Source organism: Orbicella faveolata, unplaced genomic scaffold (genome assembly GCF_042242905.1).
Source record: "Orbicella faveolata isolate gen_17 unplaced genomic scaffold, um_ofav_v1 contig_14, whole genome shotgun sequence".
Taxonomy (NCBI): Eukaryota; Metazoa; Cnidaria; class Anthozoa; order Scleractinia; family Merulinidae; genus Orbicella; species Orbicella faveolata.
The window spans coordinates 3,580,001-3,598,798 of record NW_028301541.1 but is presented as its reverse complement, the minus strand read 5'-3'; the positions used below and the strand labels follow the sequence as shown (position 1 = coordinate 3,598,798).

At 40.7% G+C, this 18,798-nt stretch overlaps 2 protein-coding genes across 5 annotated transcripts in view; one reads left to right on the top strand and one right to left on the bottom strand.

The window, feature by feature from the left end:
• The first annotated feature begins 2 nt into the window (after positions 1–2).
• Positions 3–12,754, top strand: LOC110069364 (uncharacterized). Of its 4 annotated transcripts, none has more exons than XM_089287274.1 (9): positions 3–129; positions 2,926–3,236; positions 3,509–3,718; positions 3,931–4,116; positions 4,543–4,693; positions 6,227–6,432; positions 9,448–9,685; positions 10,386–10,717; positions 11,248–12,754. In XM_089287274.1, the coding sequence occupies exons 1-9, from the start codon at positions 3–5 to the stop codon at positions 11,422–11,424; spliced, it is 1,938 nt and encodes a 645-aa protein (XP_089143400.1). In that variant the 3' UTR covers positions 11,425–12,754. The 4 variants fall into 4 exon arrangements, with proteins under 4 accessions (XP_089143400.1, XP_089143399.1, XP_089143402.1 ...); XM_089287273.1 differs by having other exon boundaries at positions 2,923–3,236; XM_089287276.1 differs by lacking the exon at positions 3–129 and adding an exon at positions 342–547.
• The window catches only part of LOC110055809 (NFX1-type zinc finger-containing protein 1-like), a 33,491-nt gene continuing 26,878 nt past the window's right edge, over positions 12,186–18,798 (bottom strand). The window contains exons 23-26 of the mRNA XM_089287241.1: positions 18,348–18,419; positions 17,146–17,218; positions 15,748–15,825; positions 12,186–14,593 (exon numbers count right to left, since the gene is read on the bottom strand). Of these exons, the coding sequence (XP_089143367.1) occupies positions 13,296–14,593; positions 15,748–15,825; positions 17,146–17,218; positions 18,348–18,419 (1,521 nt within the window). The 3' untranslated portion in view covers positions 12,186–13,295. The remainder of the gene's footprint in view (positions 14,594–15,747; positions 15,826–17,145; positions 17,219–18,347; positions 18,420–18,798) is intronic.

Sequence of the window (18,798 nt, the reverse complement as noted above, 5' to 3'; positions counted from 1 at the left end):
CAATGTTGCGGTACAAATGTTTTAAAAACTTGCTTACCTTTATATCACTACTTTTTATTTCACTATTGAGACAGAGGACTACAGACATTTGGAATGTACTGGCGTGGTACACAGGAGATCAGATGAAAGGTAACGTGTAACAGAGCAGGCCATACCTTTATTGCTCCAGGCCGTACTAGATTCCCGACGACTGTCAAATTGTCGCTTCCTAAGTAGGGTTCTTTCAGGTTTTTCCGTCAAGTGTAGGCCGACACAGTTAAAAAGAAAAACAAACGGAGAAAAGGTCGCTCACAGGAGACATTTTTCTCTCCCCCGGTTAGGAGCTTGTGCTCAGTTTTTCCGAGAAAGAATGATGTAAAGAGGTCAATTTCGCGGAATTGTCAAAACTGAAGCGGAAAGAGTTTCCTATTCTCTACAAGTGTGCTGAATTTAACTGAAACAGAGTGTCAAAACACGTTAACACGCTGAACTCAAAACAAAGAGACCGCCCTGTGTAATCTGATCTCGTCCACGAAGAGAGTTTGCCTTGTTTTGGAGCCTGACTGAGGTACGAGAGCTTAATTTGCTCCGGTTTAAATTATGTGCTTGTCGATGACATTGTCGGCCTATATTTCCAAATGTAGTACGTAGCGCTAGGAGATTTATGGAAGTACAGCACAGAGTGCAATTTACAGTGTAAATGAGATAACTTTAAATTTCCTGGCTAGTAGCGAAAAAGCGAAAAACGCCCCGACTTGCGCGTCATATTGCGTGACCAAATCAAAGTTAGCTTAGACAACGCAACATGGCGACATATTTGGCATTCAAATTAAAATCTTCGAAAAGAGACGAGAGATCGTTAATTTTTTTCTTTTGTGGAGCTTATGACCGATTGAGTATCCATATTACAGTTCTATTGTATCAGATTTACAGACCTGAACCAGAGCTGAGAGGCCAGTTCGTAAATCATATACTCGATTACACGTAAATTCATAACTTTACATCATTGGAGCTTTTTATGTTCCGCGGGATACCAATTCGTTTATCACGGGTTTTTTCCTCTGGCTTTGCTACCCCCGTATTTTAATCCTGTGCGCACACAAAACTGCCGGCTAATATATAGTAAAACTTGAAGCAACTGTTGTTTATGAATGATTAATGAGGTCAATTCGATAACAAAAGAAGCTCATAGACCCTTTTCATAAATGGCTGTCAATTATAAATTCTTTAGTAAGTATTAAAATTAGCCTGACTAACCTCGCTTTTGAGTACGTTGATAATTCAAAAGAATTTGTACTCCCAAACGAGTTTAGTGAGGTTAATTTAAATGCATACAAAATAATTTTAAATTGGACGCCATTTATGAAAAGGGTCTCATCAAACCGGCGAAGGACTCCTTGGCTACAAACAACTTTTATATTTCTAAGCAAACTCAGACCTGCAGCAAGCTTGCCCCGTGTCGTCGCTGGGTTGTCTCAACAATTAATCCAAAGGAAAGAGTTTAAGTACGACCTCCCTCATCAACATCGTGTCAGCGTACAACGTTTTGAAACTTAGTATATGAAAAACTTTGTATCATTCAGCGGATCCATTGTTTGGAATCTTTTAGAACCATCCGTTGTCATCGCCAGAGATTATGCTAAAAGGGCAAAAAAGTCTCCCGCCATCAGAAACTTGAACTTCAGAGAAGAGTCACCGTAAACGGGTCCCCAAATTGACAGTTATTTCGTCTTTTATCAATTTTATTCATATATATATATTTTGCATTTTTCAATTTTTTATTATCCTATTAACATTTTTTACACGGCCCCATAAGCTACAAAACCCACCGTGTTTAAATAGATGTTGCTTTGTTTCTTTTGAACGCCGCTTAACGCTATCCCAAGATTTATAGACCCTGATTTCCGTCTACATCACTGTCAATTGGGAAGAGGGGGGAGGAGTGGGGTAAGAAATATACGTCGCCAGACAAAAGGTTAAGTGAACAACAGCTTTGTACGCGCGTTAAACGTGCATCTTGAGCCTTTCTCTGTAAATGACTATATCCTGCGTATTTTGGAGACGCAGGTGAAACACGACTTCTGAGTTTCTCGTTCTTCTATTTCAAACTGAACGTGGTCACTACATACTTAGCGTGAGTAAGTGTTTCAGTAGACCTGTAGTCGCACATGAGCTGATAACTGAACAAATCTAGATAATTAGAAAATTCGAAGGTACTAAATCGAAATTCATGCTGCCCCCGGGGAGCGGGGGAGGGTGGGAAGAAACTCCCACGTGAAAAGGTCGCGGATACTCATCGTCTCGCTTAGGGGTGTAAATCACGGAGTTTGGTCCCACTTCGAGTGTTCAGAACGAAACGCCACACTTGAAGAAATAATAGTAAACGCTGTCTATTTTGATATTCTTTCGGGGTCAAATAAAAGCTGAACCACGCTCAGGTTGGTCTTCTTTAGGGATTCAATTCAAATTTTCTGAAGAGCATCCCCACCCGTCCCCCCAGGGGGTGTTTTTTTCCAGGGGTCGCCTTTGGTTTCACCGTCGTCAGCTCGTTCACATTTGCGTCTTTACTTTCACTAGACCAGCCGTTCGTTCGTTTAATTTGGGGTTAAAGTAAGTCACGTTTGGGCGTAACCATTTCAAGGTCAAATGAAAATCTCTCTATATCTGCAGATATCCCGTGCGTTTTGGGAGAATTTAACCTATACTTATAAACACTGCTTTCAGTCCAAACTTAAGGTTAGATCAACACAAAACCAGAAAAGATACCACCACCATTTCCTAGACTTACTTCCAACAGCGTAATAGCCACGCAACTGATCGTGAAGGTCAACTCCTCCCATGCTGTTGTTGTAACTCTAAGAAAGGTGGGCTTAACCACGTGGTGAATCGTGAAAGTGTCCAGTAAGTCAGTGCGCCCGTTTTTTCTAAACTGTCTATTTTCAGTAGCTGCCATGTCGCGTGATTCAGAGCAAGGCACAGACCCAAAGAGCCAAAGAACCCAAGGTAACCCACGAAGAAGAAGACGAAACCAAGGTGAACTTAACTGGTATGACAGGGCTGTTAATGCAGATTACCAAGAGATGCAGATCCCGGAGGACAAGATAGGACTTATTATTGGAACAGGGGGACGAAGAAAGAAAGAAATAATGGAAGAAAGTGGAGTTGAAGAGTTGATCATCAGAGAAGACCAAGTCCACTTAAGAGGAACAGAAGAACAGTGCTCCAACGCAAAAAAGATTATAGACAGGATTTTAAAGGTACAGTTGGACCCCACTAATTTAAACTCGGTTACTTCCAATTCAGTTCCAGTTATTTCGAACTCAAAACCATATTCCCCTTGGATTTGCCCATCAGTCATTAACTATCGGATGTTTTGAACTATTCTTTCCTCCATCCCTACGCGTCCCTCCTTCCTCACTTCCTACCTTTCTCCGTCTCTTCCTCCCACAGACTCCGTCGTTTCTGACCTTCTTTCTTATGTTCTTGTTTTTTGTTGTTGTTGTTGTTGTTGTTGTTGATGTTCGTTTAGGGAGAAGACTCTTGGAAAAAGCTTGACTTTATACCCAAGAAATACATGGGAAAAGTTATTGGAAGAAACAAGGGGAAGTTGAAAGAGATAACAGAGGATACAGGGGCAGAATTTAAAACCGACCCCAAAAGCAATCAGGATGGCGCGCTCTTTATCAAGGGATCTATTGAGAGTCAGAAGAGAGCTATTCGAAAAATAAAAGAAATCGTGGTAAGTCCTGTGCCACATGAGATACTGTTTTTGATAAGTAGAAAGAGAAGGGGTTCTCTGTATTTCAGGGCCGAAATAAGCACTAAACTGATTAACGAAATTCAATTGAGAATTGTATATAAATTTTAATTGGAACGTTTCGAATGTAGTCTGTCACTCCTTGCTATAGCTCCATTCAGTCGGTGATAGATTATTGTATATTTTTTCTCAAGTACAATTCAGAAATGAAAGACTCAAAATCACGCAAACGCAAAGTGCAGCTCGTTCATGTGGATACGACCCAGTTGGATCTGGACCATGACTTTGAGCTTTCTCGCATAAAACCTTCAGATGACGGCAACTCTGGCGAAACTACCTTTGAATTGAAATCAATAGAACCTACTTCACAAGATATGGAGGTAATTTAAGTTAAAGAATAATGTAAGTAAAAAGTTTAAGGCTACTTTTGAGCACTGTGTCCTGATTGTGGCTCTTCAAACTGCCGTTTGTCTGTGGTTTCCATAGCATGTAGCGATATTAGCAGTATTTAAGTTACTTGACGGGATGCTGGTCCATCGCCAGATTATCATTCCCAGCGTTTAATTCCTCGCTACGCTATTATACTCTTAGCTCCTCCATAGAGGGAGGCACTGCCAGATTCATGATCCTGTCAGTGTCTTGGCCAATTCAAAAACACAACACTTGGCGCGTTCACCACTTGGCCATTGCGTCTTTTATTTGCGTACATGATGTAGGGAGCCCAAGTCTTCAATAGGTTGTTAAAGAGGTTTGCCTGCTAGTGATAAAATCTCACACGCATGTTTACAATTTTGTTTCTTGAACAGGATTCTCCCCTTGGCTTCACTGGCATAGAAAAATTGAAAGATAAACTCCTCATGGTGTTAACAAACCTTCACAAAGAGAAGGAAGAGGAAACGGTCATGGTAGACATATGGTGTCACCTCGGCCACGCCTACATAACTAAGGTTGATGAAGGTGAGAGATATAGACGCGTTATTTTGTTCATACTGCAGTCCTTATGGACAGCAGGTTTTCGCTATTTCGATGGATGTATAACTTCTGGGATTATCTGTATTGTGAAACGAACATAGCGATGATTTTAGTCCTTCCCTTAAAATATAAATGGAATTTTTGATATGTATATCTATATACCGTAAGAAGTGACAGGTAATTCTAACTTAACTTAACTTAATTTATTAGTAATGTCAATGGGAGTTTCCCCGATTAGGCGGTCTCCGGGCTGACTAGAAGGTTTAGACACTTAAATGAAGTTGATTGATTGAGTGAGTGAGTGAGTGATTGATTGATTAATTGATTGATGATGCAATGTGCATTACAAAAACAAATCAATTTTGGATTTTACGCTGCCTATATACATGTATATATATATTTACAGGAGCGAATAATATTAATTGTTTTAGTATAAATCCACTAGTCGTTCAAAAAGTTATCTAAATCCTCTTCAAATACACGTCGAAAACGCAAAGACGCGGCCCTCGACGCACACTGCTAGGCTACTCACTATCTGCAACAGAATAGATAGTGAGTAGCGTAGCCAATCAGAGAACGTTATTCGCGATACTGAGCTCCTGATATTTAGTATAAATCTACTAGCGAAGAAAATTCAGCGGTGAACAATAAAGACAATAGAGTGTCTCGGAACTATCGGCCTGATAGTTGCCCCATGGAAATTTGATGTTCTTAAAACTAGCATATTTGTCCTCGAAGCTTCGCTTTTCCGGCAAATATTTGTTTTAAGAACATCAAATTTTCACGGGGCAAGTATCAGCCAATAGTTCCTCGACAGAAACCTCGAGCTCATAATCTAATTGTTTTAGTATAAATCTAGTAGATGTTCAAAATTTTAAAAGACACTTCGAAAACGCAAAGAAGCGATCCCATGCTACATAGGACCACATGTGGCTATTTTAATTATTTTCGTGGCTGCCCCTCCTCCAGGCTTCCCTCCTGGCCCAGGTTTCTCGAAAGCCGGTTAGAGCTAATCCAGGATTAAAAGTTAATAGAAGTAATATATTTTTTTGTATAGAAATGTCGTTCACTGCTAATGGTTGTGTATAGTTTAAGATTATTCAAACTCAAAACTGAAGGACAAACAACATAAACAGAAAACTGGACCGAAAAGTTACAAAGCTGGGATCAAAATTTTCGCTAATCCTGGGACAGTTTAATCAGGCTTTGAACAACCCGGCCCAGGGGCCTATTTCTCGAAAGCCCCAGAAACTTTTGGGGCCTGTAAAGCCATTTTTAGTCCATCCGTATCTAAAAACGGAGAAGTGTATACGTCTGAAACTTCTTGTATGAAGGGAACTTCTCTTCAGATTAAGAATATGTGAATAAAACAGCTCTGTAATCGAAAGGTTCGAGTTTTTGCTATGGCTTTACGGGCCCGAAAAGTTTCCGGGGCTTTCGAGAAACGGGCCCCTGGTCGTACTCGGTGCGCGTGACGAGGCAGTCTAGATAGAATATTTCCATTTTATTTTGTTTCAGCCGACCAGGAGGAGGAATCTTTTACTCTTAGGGAAATCAAAGAAAAACTCGAGGACGAAGAGCCTGATTGGAGGTATATCTTCAAAGGAGTGAAGAAAATAGAAGTTGAGCAAATTGAAAAGAATCTTAAATGCCGTGCAGCTAAAGAGGAAATTAGATACGACTTCATCTTCTACACTCCCACTTGTCGATATGTTCGTGTCAAGGTAAGTTTGTAAAAACCGACTCTTTTCATTAATTCTTCCGGGCAACCAGGAAGCAAATCAAAGGAATTCTTTAGGGTGGACCGGATGAACAGGAATTGAGAAGACGGAATTCATAAGGATGACCAATATTTAGTACGCAACCCTTTACCAAAATTCAGATTTCTGGTGTTGAGAGGAGCAGGGGTTTTCTGTAAATGTTAATTTAGGACGTGTTATTGCATAATAAGTCAGTCAGTGAGTCAAATTTTTCTCGCATTGGCATTCGTTCTTATTTACTTATGAACAATTGGACGACAGACGTAAAGATGACGATATTAACATTGTTTGTTTCTTTGTTTAATAAGACAGATAGATTCCATTTTGCTTTGAGTCTGTTCAGTAAATATAATTGATCACAGAAGACGTCAAAATGCGACAAGAAACTGTTGAGGTAAACAAATTTTCAAAGCGAATATGAAAAAAAAGGCTTTATCTCGTTGGGGTTGGGGGTGCGCACCCACTGCACCCTCCCCCTAGATCCGCCCCTCCACACTCGGCTATCTTCTCGTGTGCTTTTTTTTGTTCTTATCTCATTTTTACATCATCTGCGATCTATTTTTGAGCAGACACACGGGAAAATGGAATTTGTTTGTAAAGTGGATACTGGTAATGTCCGACAAAATCTTTCTCTCAGTAAATCAGTGATAAATAAATGAGCAAACTTAGCCTGCGCAGCAAGAGCTCCCCTACAAAGAGCTTTTCCGCATTCTGGCCGCGCGTAAATTAAAGCGAGAGCAAAAACTCGACGAAGCAGGGGGTAGTGAGGCGAGAGAGGGAACGCTTGCCCGCAAACCTCTCGATTTTGAAAAACACCCACTGGTTTTCTCGATTGAGTTCATGTTTTGATTGACAACTTTGTCACCGAGCTAAAATCATAATAGTGCTACATGTATCTATATACTCGTTCGGAGGGCAATTGAAATGTTTGACTTAAGACCAGCTTTTCCTGTGGTTTAACTCTAACCGTTCATTAGCTTGACGGTCATTTCCTTCTAAAAAAAACTATATTCAACCGTTGAATTATAGAACCGCCCGGAAATCGGAGGCCTTTGTTTGACTTTTGTAGGGTAACAACAACCAGTCGCCGGCTTCTAAAATTCGGTCTTTCGTTATCTGGACACGAAAAACGACTCAGTAAAACTAACCGAGGTTGCCGAATAAGACTATCAAAGATTGGTTCTTCCTGTTTGATCGTCGCGCACGATCGACAATTAAAACAGCAGCTGAAAGAATTTAAAAGCTTTCGTTGAATCCAGCGGGTAATAGAGCCACCAAGTATTTATCGTCTAAAAGATGGTGTCATCTGAATAAAATCGAATACGTACCATCCACGTCAAGTCTAATAAATTTTCGCTGAGGCTAGCAGAATGTCTTCCACGACATCGTGCCAAGTCACGCTCGACTTCAATACTTGAATCACTTGTCAATCAAGATGACCACGCCACACCAATCAGGAGCCCCGTTCGTGTGTGAACGGGTTTTTCAAAATCGAGAGGTTTGCAGGTAAGCGTTCCCTTTCTTGCCCTACCATCCCATGCTTCGTAGAATTTTGGCTCTCGCTCCAATTTGCTCCAATTTACGCGCGGTCAGAATGCGGAAAAGCCGGGAACACTTACTACGTAGGCTAAATAAGACTTAGACCAGATCTAAAATTAGAATTTTACCGGATCTCGATTCAAATAGTGCTGTCTTTAGGAAAAAGTTCTCTTATGACAAATTGACACCGTTTTTGGCAACATTACGGTGTACCAGGAGCCCATGGGCTCTGGGTGTATATAAATGTACCTTCGATTTTCTAGTTTTCAAACCTTCAGCAACAATGACAATAATGTTAACAAGTTATTTTCAGGATATTCGCTATGTTTTATCCCGTTGTAACGCCAAATGACCTGACTCGTGAGCTTTTTACAACTGAAAATGAACAAACCATCTTTCGGGGATTCATCCTGGTTCCAGAGGTTTTTCTTGACTTTTCTCCGCATGAGAGAGCCGCGAGAGAGTCGCGAAGCCGCGAGAAAGAAAATCCTCTGGTTACCTTGGACCTGAATCTCACTTTCATGCAGATGCCAGCTGTAAAAGCCGTCAAATTGATTAATACAAAAGGGACCAATGGCAACTCAGCAATCACGTGCTTATCAGCCGTTAATTGTTTTAAAGCGGGGTAAACCGGGAAATTGTTCGTATAATAATCTATTTCCTCTCGGGTGGTGAAGAGTGTTATCACTTGACCTACTGACCGGAGTCAAAAAGCGTGTTTGCCAGAATGTTTCCGCAGCGATAGAGATAGAGAGTACCAAATTTACCTCAAGAAGTGCAATGACAGTAACCCCCACCGTCCCCTCGGTATTACCAACCAAACGAACCAATCATATTGATTTGCGTGTTTGTAAAAATATCAACCAATCCGAGCCCAAGGGTCAGATCCTGACCCTGGCGTCTACTTGAAAGTGAGATTCAAGTCCAAGGTAGCCGCTTCGTGACTCTTGTTTGCCGCTTCGTGACTCTTGTTTGCCGCTTCGCGGCTCTTTCGTGTGGAGAAAAATCAAGAAAAACCATTAGGACCAGGGTATCGGGTATTTTGATCAGACTTTCAAATACCTCCGACATCCCCCTTTTGGAGAAGCAAAAATTTAAAAAAGGAAAACGATTATGAATATTTTGGCAGAAATGAATTAAGGCAAACATTCTGGGCAGGTACCTCATCACCGCATTTTCTAGTTTGTGGCATTGCTAGTATTTCTGCTGTAACAGTTTTAAATTGGGCTCAAATTCTCAAATTGCAAAATTTTGGGGGCATGCTCCATTGATTCTGCAACCCCAAAGTATAAGCTACCCCTTCTTTAAAAATCCTTGATCCACCCCTGAGGTACTACTTTGTGGTGGATACAGTGTGTAATGTCGCCTGAGCGTTAACACGCGATCAGTATCCAAAGCGTACTAAATTCTCATCTCTCATTTTTAAAATTCAATTGACAGGTGTGGCTTACCGATAAAGATGGTGGGAAACAGGAAGGGGACGACACAACCTCCATGACGTTCTCTCACACAGCACCCTTTAAGGTTAGGAGTGTCATGGCTCAAACGTTGCCTGATGAGCAGAGTGATTCATCACACACGCCGTGTTTTTACATGTGCTGTCAGACTCAGCAGAGACTGAAGGCAGACATCTTAATGCTTACCAAGGAATGTGATTACCGACTGTTCGTAAAAACAAGTAAGAAATTTAGACGTTTTTATTTGCTGTTATCACTGCCCTTTCGTTTATGTTAGCGAACGCCTTATCGCTCACGGAACTTGAATCACAAAGGTGTAACACAAATCCTGTTTTAACACGATATCGTTTAATATTGCGACAGACTGAGTAAGCACCGTATTTTCAACCATGGATCCGGCTCCATTAATTTAAGTTGTGATATAACGGGTCTGACTTTTATGAGGTCAAACATAAAAAGTGTATCTAACAGATATTTAGTTTTTTGCTTGAAGCAATTTACTTGAGATCATGATAATAAATGGATATCGTTTTTCTCCACCGCGCTTTAGTCATACAAAAGCGTGAAATTGAACTTCCGGTTCCGCGGGGGGGGGGGGGGGGGGGGAGAAGAGAACCTGGGACTAGTCAGACCGTGACGTCAAACTTGGCATCGTTCGGAATTGTCTTTCTTTTACAGTTTTGGACCAAAATCGGAACTACGTGAGCGTGTCTTAATTCATGTTAAATTTCTCTTTCTTATTTGTTTGATTCGAAAGATGTCTGCCTAGTTTGCTTTTGACGTCATGGCATGGCTAGTCCCAGGTCCCAACCTCGGGCGGTTTCCGACCCTACCAGAAGAGAGAATTTCTTGTTTGCAGATAGTTAAAACGCGATCGGGAAACAGTAATATCCATCAAGCCAAATGTCTTGTTTTTTTCAGGCCCAATGATTGGCGTCGTTCCCAGGACGCCTCAAGCTGAGGAAGAAGATAAAATTTTAGAAAGTTATCTCGTGGGAATGAAGATCAAGGAAGGTCAACTAACGCTGCCACCGGTTTCCGAGCGACCAGACGGGTTTGACCTGTTTTATCAGCGGCGAAGTCGAAGAAGGATTTATGACTACGTAATGCATTTTAAAGACGACAACACTGAAAACAGTGGTGCAGGAGCAGGAGGGAAAGAGCAGTTCAGCTTGCTTGTTTCTAAATATCAAGAGAAAACCGTGGATGCTGCCGAGACTGACGCGTGTGGTTTTGACGAAATAGCCACCGAGGTACTGCTTTCAAAAATTTTCAAAACTCCCACTAAAACTTGTATTTTCTCATAGGAACGTTTATGCGAGATTTCTGATAACCCGAGGTAGCCTGCGTATACAGGACAGACTCGAGCTAAAACTGAGAAAACACGCGATCGGCTCACTGCTCATGATAGTCCATCAACCGGTCAGAGCTAGTTGGTCGGTCAGTCAGCGATTTGGTTGGCGAGTCAGTGTGTGAGTGAGTGAATAAACAGTCGGTCAGTCATTTAGCAAGTCTATCAGAAAAGTCAGTCAGACAGGCAGTCAGTTAGTCAGACAGTCAGCCAAAAAAGTCAGTCAGTCAGTCAGAAAAGTCAGTCGGTCAGTCAGTCAATCAATTAGTCAGTTAGTCAATCAGTCCGTCCGTCAGAAGGTCCGTCAGTCAGTCAGTCAGTCAGTCAGTCAGTCAGTCAGTCAGTCAGTCAATCAGTCGGTCAGAGAAGTCCGTCCGTCCTTCAACCCGCCCATTTGGGATTTCAACTGTATTGCTTTGTTTGCCCATTCAGACGGATGTGCACCTCCACTGTGAGGAATGGGACCAACTGCTTGAGGAGGGAAACTGGGAACCAGAGCAAATTGTGGCAAAGCTACCTACGTTCTTCAAGTTCCTGCGAAAAATTCATAGTATTGTGGCACCAGAAGTGGCGGCCATTGACACTGAGAGCAGTTCGAGTGCTGACTGAACTTTCTCAGAATAAGAGTGATTTTTTTAATCAAGGTTGTTAACCGAACACAAAGTATCACACGTGAGTAATTCCCATTTTCTTAAAGCAAAATAGCCGTGCAAAAACTGGAGACAAGGGTCTGTTGTCATCTGGGGGTGCATTCCACTCGACCAAAAATTCCGCAAATTTCTGAAGGGCAGCAAACAAGAACGAAATTTGCCGAGAAAATTTTCAAAAAAGTAGAAAACCTATTTAGCTGCTTTTAAGCAACTAAATTTGCATTTAAAAATGCAAACCACTCAATTCTGGAAGCAAACTCAACTGGAAAGGAAATTTTAAGAAGGTTTCGAAAATCTGGTTATACCTCGCGAGGTAGTCCTCTTTGTCGGAAATTCGGAAAAATCCTAGCCTGCGAGAGCATCCGGTTTTTTCGGCTCTTCTGTCACATCACTCCAGAAATGCTGTTCCATCCGCAACTAGAAATTTCCCAAAATTGAAGCAGGAAGTTATAGTGGAATGGAAAGCACCCCTGTTTATAGGACGACGTTAAGTAGTTCAAAATATATAGGTAGCTTTATTATTCCTTAGTGTATCCCTTTCTTACCTATGGCTTGGTTGTCTGGGGAAATACCTACTCCACAACTCTTAAACCCATTGTAACTTTGCAAAAACAGGCTCTACGTATAATCACATTCTCGAAACGAAATGCTCAGTCCAGCCCTTATTTACACAGTTAGGCTTAGTTAAATTCATGGATCTGGTTACTATGCAAACTGCCGTTTTTATGTTTCAGTATTATCATAATTTATTACCTAAGGTCTTTGACAATTACTTTACATGCATATCATCTAAACATCACTATAATAGTAGGCTAGCATCCAAGTCAACATATCATATCGATCAGGTTAGAACTAATTATGGTAAGTTCAGTCTACATTTCTCTGGTCCTTCTATCTAAAACAATTTGGATGAAGAGATAAAAAGTTTATCTCTGCGTTTATTTAAACAAACCTTGACTAAGCAATTTCTAAGTTTTTATGCTTGATGCTGGTTTAGTATTTTTCTTTAAGTTACTATCGCTCTTAATTAAACAATGCTCTGTCAATAACTGGTACTATTACTACTTATATTTCTTTTTATATTCATATCTATACTTTTTTTCTACCTCTTCTTTTCTTTATTTTTCCTACAACCGATTAAAAGCGTAACAATCCTTGTAACTACTCAGTTCGTTTAGTTCTTACTATTTTGAGTTGTTGTTTGTTTTTTTTTGCGTATTTAAGTTTAATTTATTTTTTCCCTGTATGATATTCTATGTATTAAGCAAAATAAAATGGTTGTTGTTGTTGTTGTTGTTGTTGTAGCTCACAAAAAGTTTCCTAACTGTTTGATTTTGTAAACAAGATTGGGTTTGATTAAAAACACAAAAGCTGTGAATAGCGAGGATGGACATGAATTACAAACACTCAAGCTGTACGTAAGCACTTCTTGTTCCAACATGGAAAAGCCCCCTCCTTCATCTCATGTGCCCTGGTTTTCATTATCGCACCTAGCGTCTTACTAACTTGTGTTTGTTCTCGTTCGCCCCCCTTTTAAGGACCTGCATAAAAGGTAGCGCTCGCTCTCGCTTTGACTGACTCCCTTAACATAGTAATTTCGTATTTCAAGTGATTAAAAAGAGAATTCCTTGACAAATTGCTTAATACCGTTTTTGCTCCATTTACACTAACCTACTAAACAACAAGTAGTTTAAAAAGACATTAAAAAAAACAATTAGTGGCAATTGTTGTAAGCCCGAGTTTTACACAGAACTTAAACAAGCTTCTACTTTTGCTTCATAAGCACAAAATATATTCTTGTCACGATTTTGAAATACAATAATGAAGTTACTATTCTTGTTCGTCTGTTGGTTGTCCCTTGACGCCCACCTCAAGCCCAGTCTCCTCGAAAGGACCTTTACCCGCAGGCATAGTTTCTTGGGTGGGCAAAGCTTCCCCTTCAGAACTTTTGGTTTGGGCATCAGAACTGGCGCTGTCCTTTAAATCGCCTTCTTGAAAAACCTGCCTCACACTTCTCTCTGGGTGATCTTTCAGCTCGTCCTTTCTCGCTTTTGGTTCTTCGCTTTCCTGTACTGGCGCTTCCTTCATAAGTTCATCTTCCATAGTGGGTGTGTCCGCAGTACTGCTCTTCGGATTTTCTGATTCTTGGACAGGCTTTTCTTTCATGTTTTCCAACTTGCTGACATCAGCACACGATTTCTCTGCTTCTGATGTGGCTTGGGTGGGTTGCCTTGCCTCCTTATCACCTGCCATGATTTCTTTGTCCGTCACAATCGTCTCAGTTATACCTTTCTTTGGATTCTCTGATTCTTGGGCCGGTCTTTCTTTCATGTTTTCCAACTCGCTGACATCAACAGACAATGTCTCTGCTTCTGACGTGGCTTGGGTGGGTTGCCTTGCCTCCCTATCATCTGTCGTGATTTCTTCCTCCACAGTCGTCTCCTTAATGCTGTTCTTTGGATTCTCTGATCCTTGAACGGGTCTTTGTTCCTTCTTTTCAATCTCGCTCGAATCAGGAGAAGAGTTCTCTGCTTCTGGGCTCTCTTGGATGGGTTGCCTTACCTCTTCATCACCTGCCATGATTTCTTCGTCTGTGATAGTCGTGTCTTTTATGCTGTTCTTTGGATTCTCGGATTCTTGAACAGGTCTTTGTTCCTCCTTTTCAATCTCCCTCGAATCAGAAGAGTTCTTTGCTTCTGGGCTTTCTTGGATGGGTTGCCTTGCCTCTTTACCACCTGCCATAATTTCTCCGTCTGTGATAGTCGTGTCTGTTATGCTGTTCTTTGGATTCTCTGATTCTTGAACTGGTCTTTGTTCCGCCTTTTCAATCTCGATCGAATCAGGAGAAGATTTCTCTGCTTCTGGGTTCTCTTGGATGGGTATTCTTGCTTCCTTCGTAGATTCCACAACATGCACCACATCAGCTCCATGACCGTCCTTTCCTGCCACTTTCACAGGCACAAAGTCTGGATTTCTGTCAGCACTGCCACTACCTCCCTTCTTACGAGGCGGCGGACATCCTTCTGGTAGGGTTGGTGACTTTGGATTGTGAACTGGCTGTTTTCCAGACTGCGGGACGCGCGATATTTCTAAATCCGGAGGGGGTCTCGTCCCTGATGCTGAAGTTTCTGGAAAAGAAGAAACATGCTAAGGAAATATGACAGTACGTGGAGCAATGTTCTAATGATTAGTGAATGTGCTGAACACCGGATGAAGTCTCGATGGTGGTAGGGTCTTTGTGTAGTGTACTTAAATTTAGTCTGCTTATCCAGTCACTTTCTTGGAGTCGCATAGCGTAGGAGGCGAAAGAAACACCGAAGAAGCGAAGACCCCCCCCCCCCCCCCTCACTCGTCCTTCAGTCTCTTTCCATATATTACTTCTTAGGTCGCTTTTTTCATCGATTGTTTACCGAATCAAAGATGACGAAGACGGCTCAACAGGTGTCCACATTGCAGGCTAGCTACTTTTGCCGATCTATTTAACAGGGCAGACATAAACTCTCATTAGAAAAGGAACAAACACTGATCCAGCCGTTACGAAAGGAGTCAATGTTTTTCCTTTGATCATCCAAAAGGAACTTTCCGGCCTACAACAAAAGATCCCCGAACCCATCACTTCTTTTTAAGTAAGTGTTTACTACAAACATGAGGGAGGATAGCTCTAAACATTCAACTCAGTAAGCCTGACTAGCAAGCCTTTAATTTCTTTTTTGTATGGGTTTCATCAGGATGAAGTCGGTTCGCGGAGTTAATAGAAGGGCACAGGGAAAAGAGAAAGGGTGAAGAAACAGAACATAACACGTGTTACGGCCCTTAATGACAGCGTTGTAATCGTTCTTTAGTATCAGGGAGAGCTGTTACAAGCGATCGCAGTTTTTAGCTTCCCCTAAGCCACCCAGTTAACAAATGGTAAACGCCATAGCGTGCACCTTTGAGTTATGGATGCACGCGGGAGGTTACTAAGCACGAAAGAAGCGTTAGAGTTGCATGAGGCTATCGCCTCGTGCGACTATAGCTTCTTGAGTGCTTATCAAACCTCCCAAGTGCATACATAAGTCAATAGTGTACAGCTGTGGCGTTTACCATTTGTTTTATAACATGACATTGACACGTTGGAGCAAAAGAAGTCCTTTTATTGAGCTACATCACATTAGTACACACGTCAGCAGTTTACACCCATGGGCAAATAGTAGACGATGAATTAAGCCCGCGCTTCGCCTTAGTTATGTTATAATTCCCTTTGTAAAATACCCGGTTATATTTTTACTAAATGTCAACTAACCTGGAGTAGTAGTGATTGTATTCTTTGAGTTGTCTCCCGCGAGGATAACATTTGTCGCAGTGATCATGGTAAGGTTCTCTTTAAAGAAAAGCAAATGTTATGAGAATAACAATCACTAGTTACTTTTAATTCCAAACAATTTCGCATACAATAACATACAAATATGTGATAGCACGACCACCTCCCTGGCATACAACCTCAAAATTCCATTGTAGAGGTCTGTTTCATTTGTCACTCGACCAATAATTCCGGTTTGCATTTCCGGTAATTTCCGGTGGCGAACGGAACAGCATTTTCCACAATTTCCGGAAAAGAGGACAAGCTGACGTGCTATATTCATAAATGTTTCAGCAATTTCTGACTGGGAATATCTGTTCCATTTGATTTTAATCTCGGAAATTTCGGTTGAATGATTCGTATTTCGGAAATTTAACAACTTTCAGGAATATTTCCAATAAAATTTCCGTACCATTTGCCCCTGTTTCAAAAGTTCCGGAATTTTTGGTTTAAGGGAAAGCGCTCCGTTTCAATTTCAGATTGACATGCGCATGTCTGTACCATGACCGACTTGATAATTTTTTATCAAACTAATCTACTTAAAAATATTTAACAATTAGGTTAGAGTATAAGCTCGAGATTTGTATGACGCGATAGTAGATGAGCAAATCCACTTTGACCTCATAGAAATCTCGCGCTCATAATGTAATTATGACATTGATTCAGTACAATTCAAACTAAATTTCCCTCAAATAATGATTTTCAATCATTTCCCTACTTTTTAAATGGCATTAGACCATGTTCAAACGAACCTATTGCATGATTGCACCTTTTCTCCTTGGACAGAATTGTCGAAGAAGAAAAACTGCTATTTCTATACGAACAAAAGCTAGTGTTTTAGGTCATTTGCATTAGGTTCGGTTCTTTTCATATGTAGTTCGACGTTTTAGCCGAAATCGCGCGCGGACTGAATTGTCGTTCGAAACTTGCTGCTTGTCAGGTCATTCAATAATTTTTAATAAGGTCAAAAGTCGCGTAACGAAGAGGGTCTTTTTTGAGTCTTCTCAGCAATCGAATTATCCATTATCACTTCATAACACATATTAACAACATGATGACATCAATGATCATCGCAGTTTTATACACAACTTAAGCCTGAAAAAAACTAAAAAAAATTAAAGCCTGGAAAAAAAATCAGGCTTGAACGGAATTCGAACCCATGACCTCTGCAATACCAGTGCTGTGCTCTACCAACTGAGCTATCAAAATGACTGGGCGCTGGTCCCCTTGTGAGTTCGTAACTAGATGGCGAAGAATGCAAGTGAATATATGATCTTTCATATTTTCACTTTCATGATAACAAACGTTAGCGAGGTGATAAAACGGATAATCCTTTCTTACCAACAAACATGGTTTGCGGTTCCTTCCCAGGAGAACGGCCTTCCATCTGATCCTCGGCTTTCCCTTGTGATTTCTATTTTAGTAAGATAAAAACAAATCCCGCCACCCCCCCGCCCCATATCAAAGTTTAATTTTTCTTGCAAATGCAAAATTACTATTGTTAAAATCCTGACACGTTATTCTTTTTGAATGACGCATAGTCGTTTTAATACTAGAGACGCAGAATCCTTGTAAACGACCTTGGATGGAATTTTTTTTCCTGCATAAGACGGTTACAAGATGGATATTCGTAAAGACGACCTATTTGGTGCATCTTACACAACAAACTAAGATATGACCTTGGTCGAGACAGATAATCCATATGTGTGTGAAGACGGGGATCAGACGATTACGCATCTAGATCAGTGCATGTAAAGTCGGGCACAAGATCAGTAATTTGTCAAGACGAACTATCTACTACTGTAAATTGAACCATAAACTGAGGGTTTACTTCAGTGCGTCTGATAGTTCATCCGGATTTTACACTTCCATACATATATAACATTAGATGCATACAGAAATTCGTCCGAACAGATTACTGTATACTAAATGTGGTTTCGATATTTCATCCACGACGAGTTGCGAAAAACGAGTTTGGCGCGAAGAATATTTTAGATAGCTGGTCCCTCGAGCCTGCACTCCGAGGTGACTGAACAGAGAAAGATCATCTCCATGCCATATACCGAACGGCAGAATTCTCGAGGCTTAGATATGATAGCATATCGGTAACAATAAAATAACATGACAGTAAAAAATTTCAAATAGTGACGAAATGTGTAAGGGCTCTAGCACTACTAAACTCTAAAAGGTTCATTTTTAACCTGCGTACTTTACGACAATAATTTGCTTCTTATTTACAAATAATCTACATCTTGACCGATCTGTGTCTTGTTTGGTCCGTCTCCGGTAAGTTTATGTCTTCGCACACTGGAAATATGTCTCTGTACAGAGTACACTTATTTAAATACAGTGAAACCTCGTTTATCAGACCACCAACAGGTCACAAAACCTGAATGTATTAAGGGGTTCTCAAATTAAGAACATTACTGACCAAAGTTTTGTTCGGGCAAAGACAAAGTATAAGAAGAGTTGCAGGTCTTTACTTATATGGAAACTGTATCGCGGCGTGCAGGATGTAAATGAACATTTGTTGTTCTACTTACGAATTGACTACTGGAACGAAACGGAAATCTGTCACCAAGACACCTCCTTTCCCACATGGCTTCAGTGACTTTCTATTGTAAAAGGATGCTTCAGTTAAAACAAATCATTTTCGAAATTGTGCACATAGACCTACTTTCTTTCTTAAGAGTTTTACGTTGATTTTAAATGTGGATTTTAGTTTCATCGTGAAATCAAACATAAGTAAAAAAAGCCAGCCAAATTAACAAATAATAATAATAAAAAAAAAACAAGTGGTAATCAGTTACAAGTCCGATCCCCACCTTTCATGTCATTGACAATCTTTGGGTTTGCTCGGTTTAACAACGTAATGCACGGATCACATTATACTACATAAATATTCGCGGCAGAATGTCTTTGTTTCACGGCAACAGTTTTTATTGTTCTTCCACTTTGGGCTGTTATTGAAAAGATTAACATGGGATGCACATG

Excerpts from the sequence above, each read along its gene's own strand:
- LOC110069364 (XM_089287273.1), top strand. The coding sequence starts at position 3 with ATGTTGCGGTACAAATGTTTTAAAAACTTGCTTACCTTTATATCACTA. Across the intron at positions 3,719-3,930 it reads GAAAAATAAAAGAAATCGTG|TACAATTCAGAAATGAAAGA; the intron begins GTAAGTCCTGTG and ends TTTTTTCTCAAG. Across the intron at positions 6,433-9,447 it reads GTCGATATGTTCGTGTCAAG|GTGTGGCTTACCGATAAAGA; the intron begins GTAAGTTTGTAA and ends TTCAATTGACAG.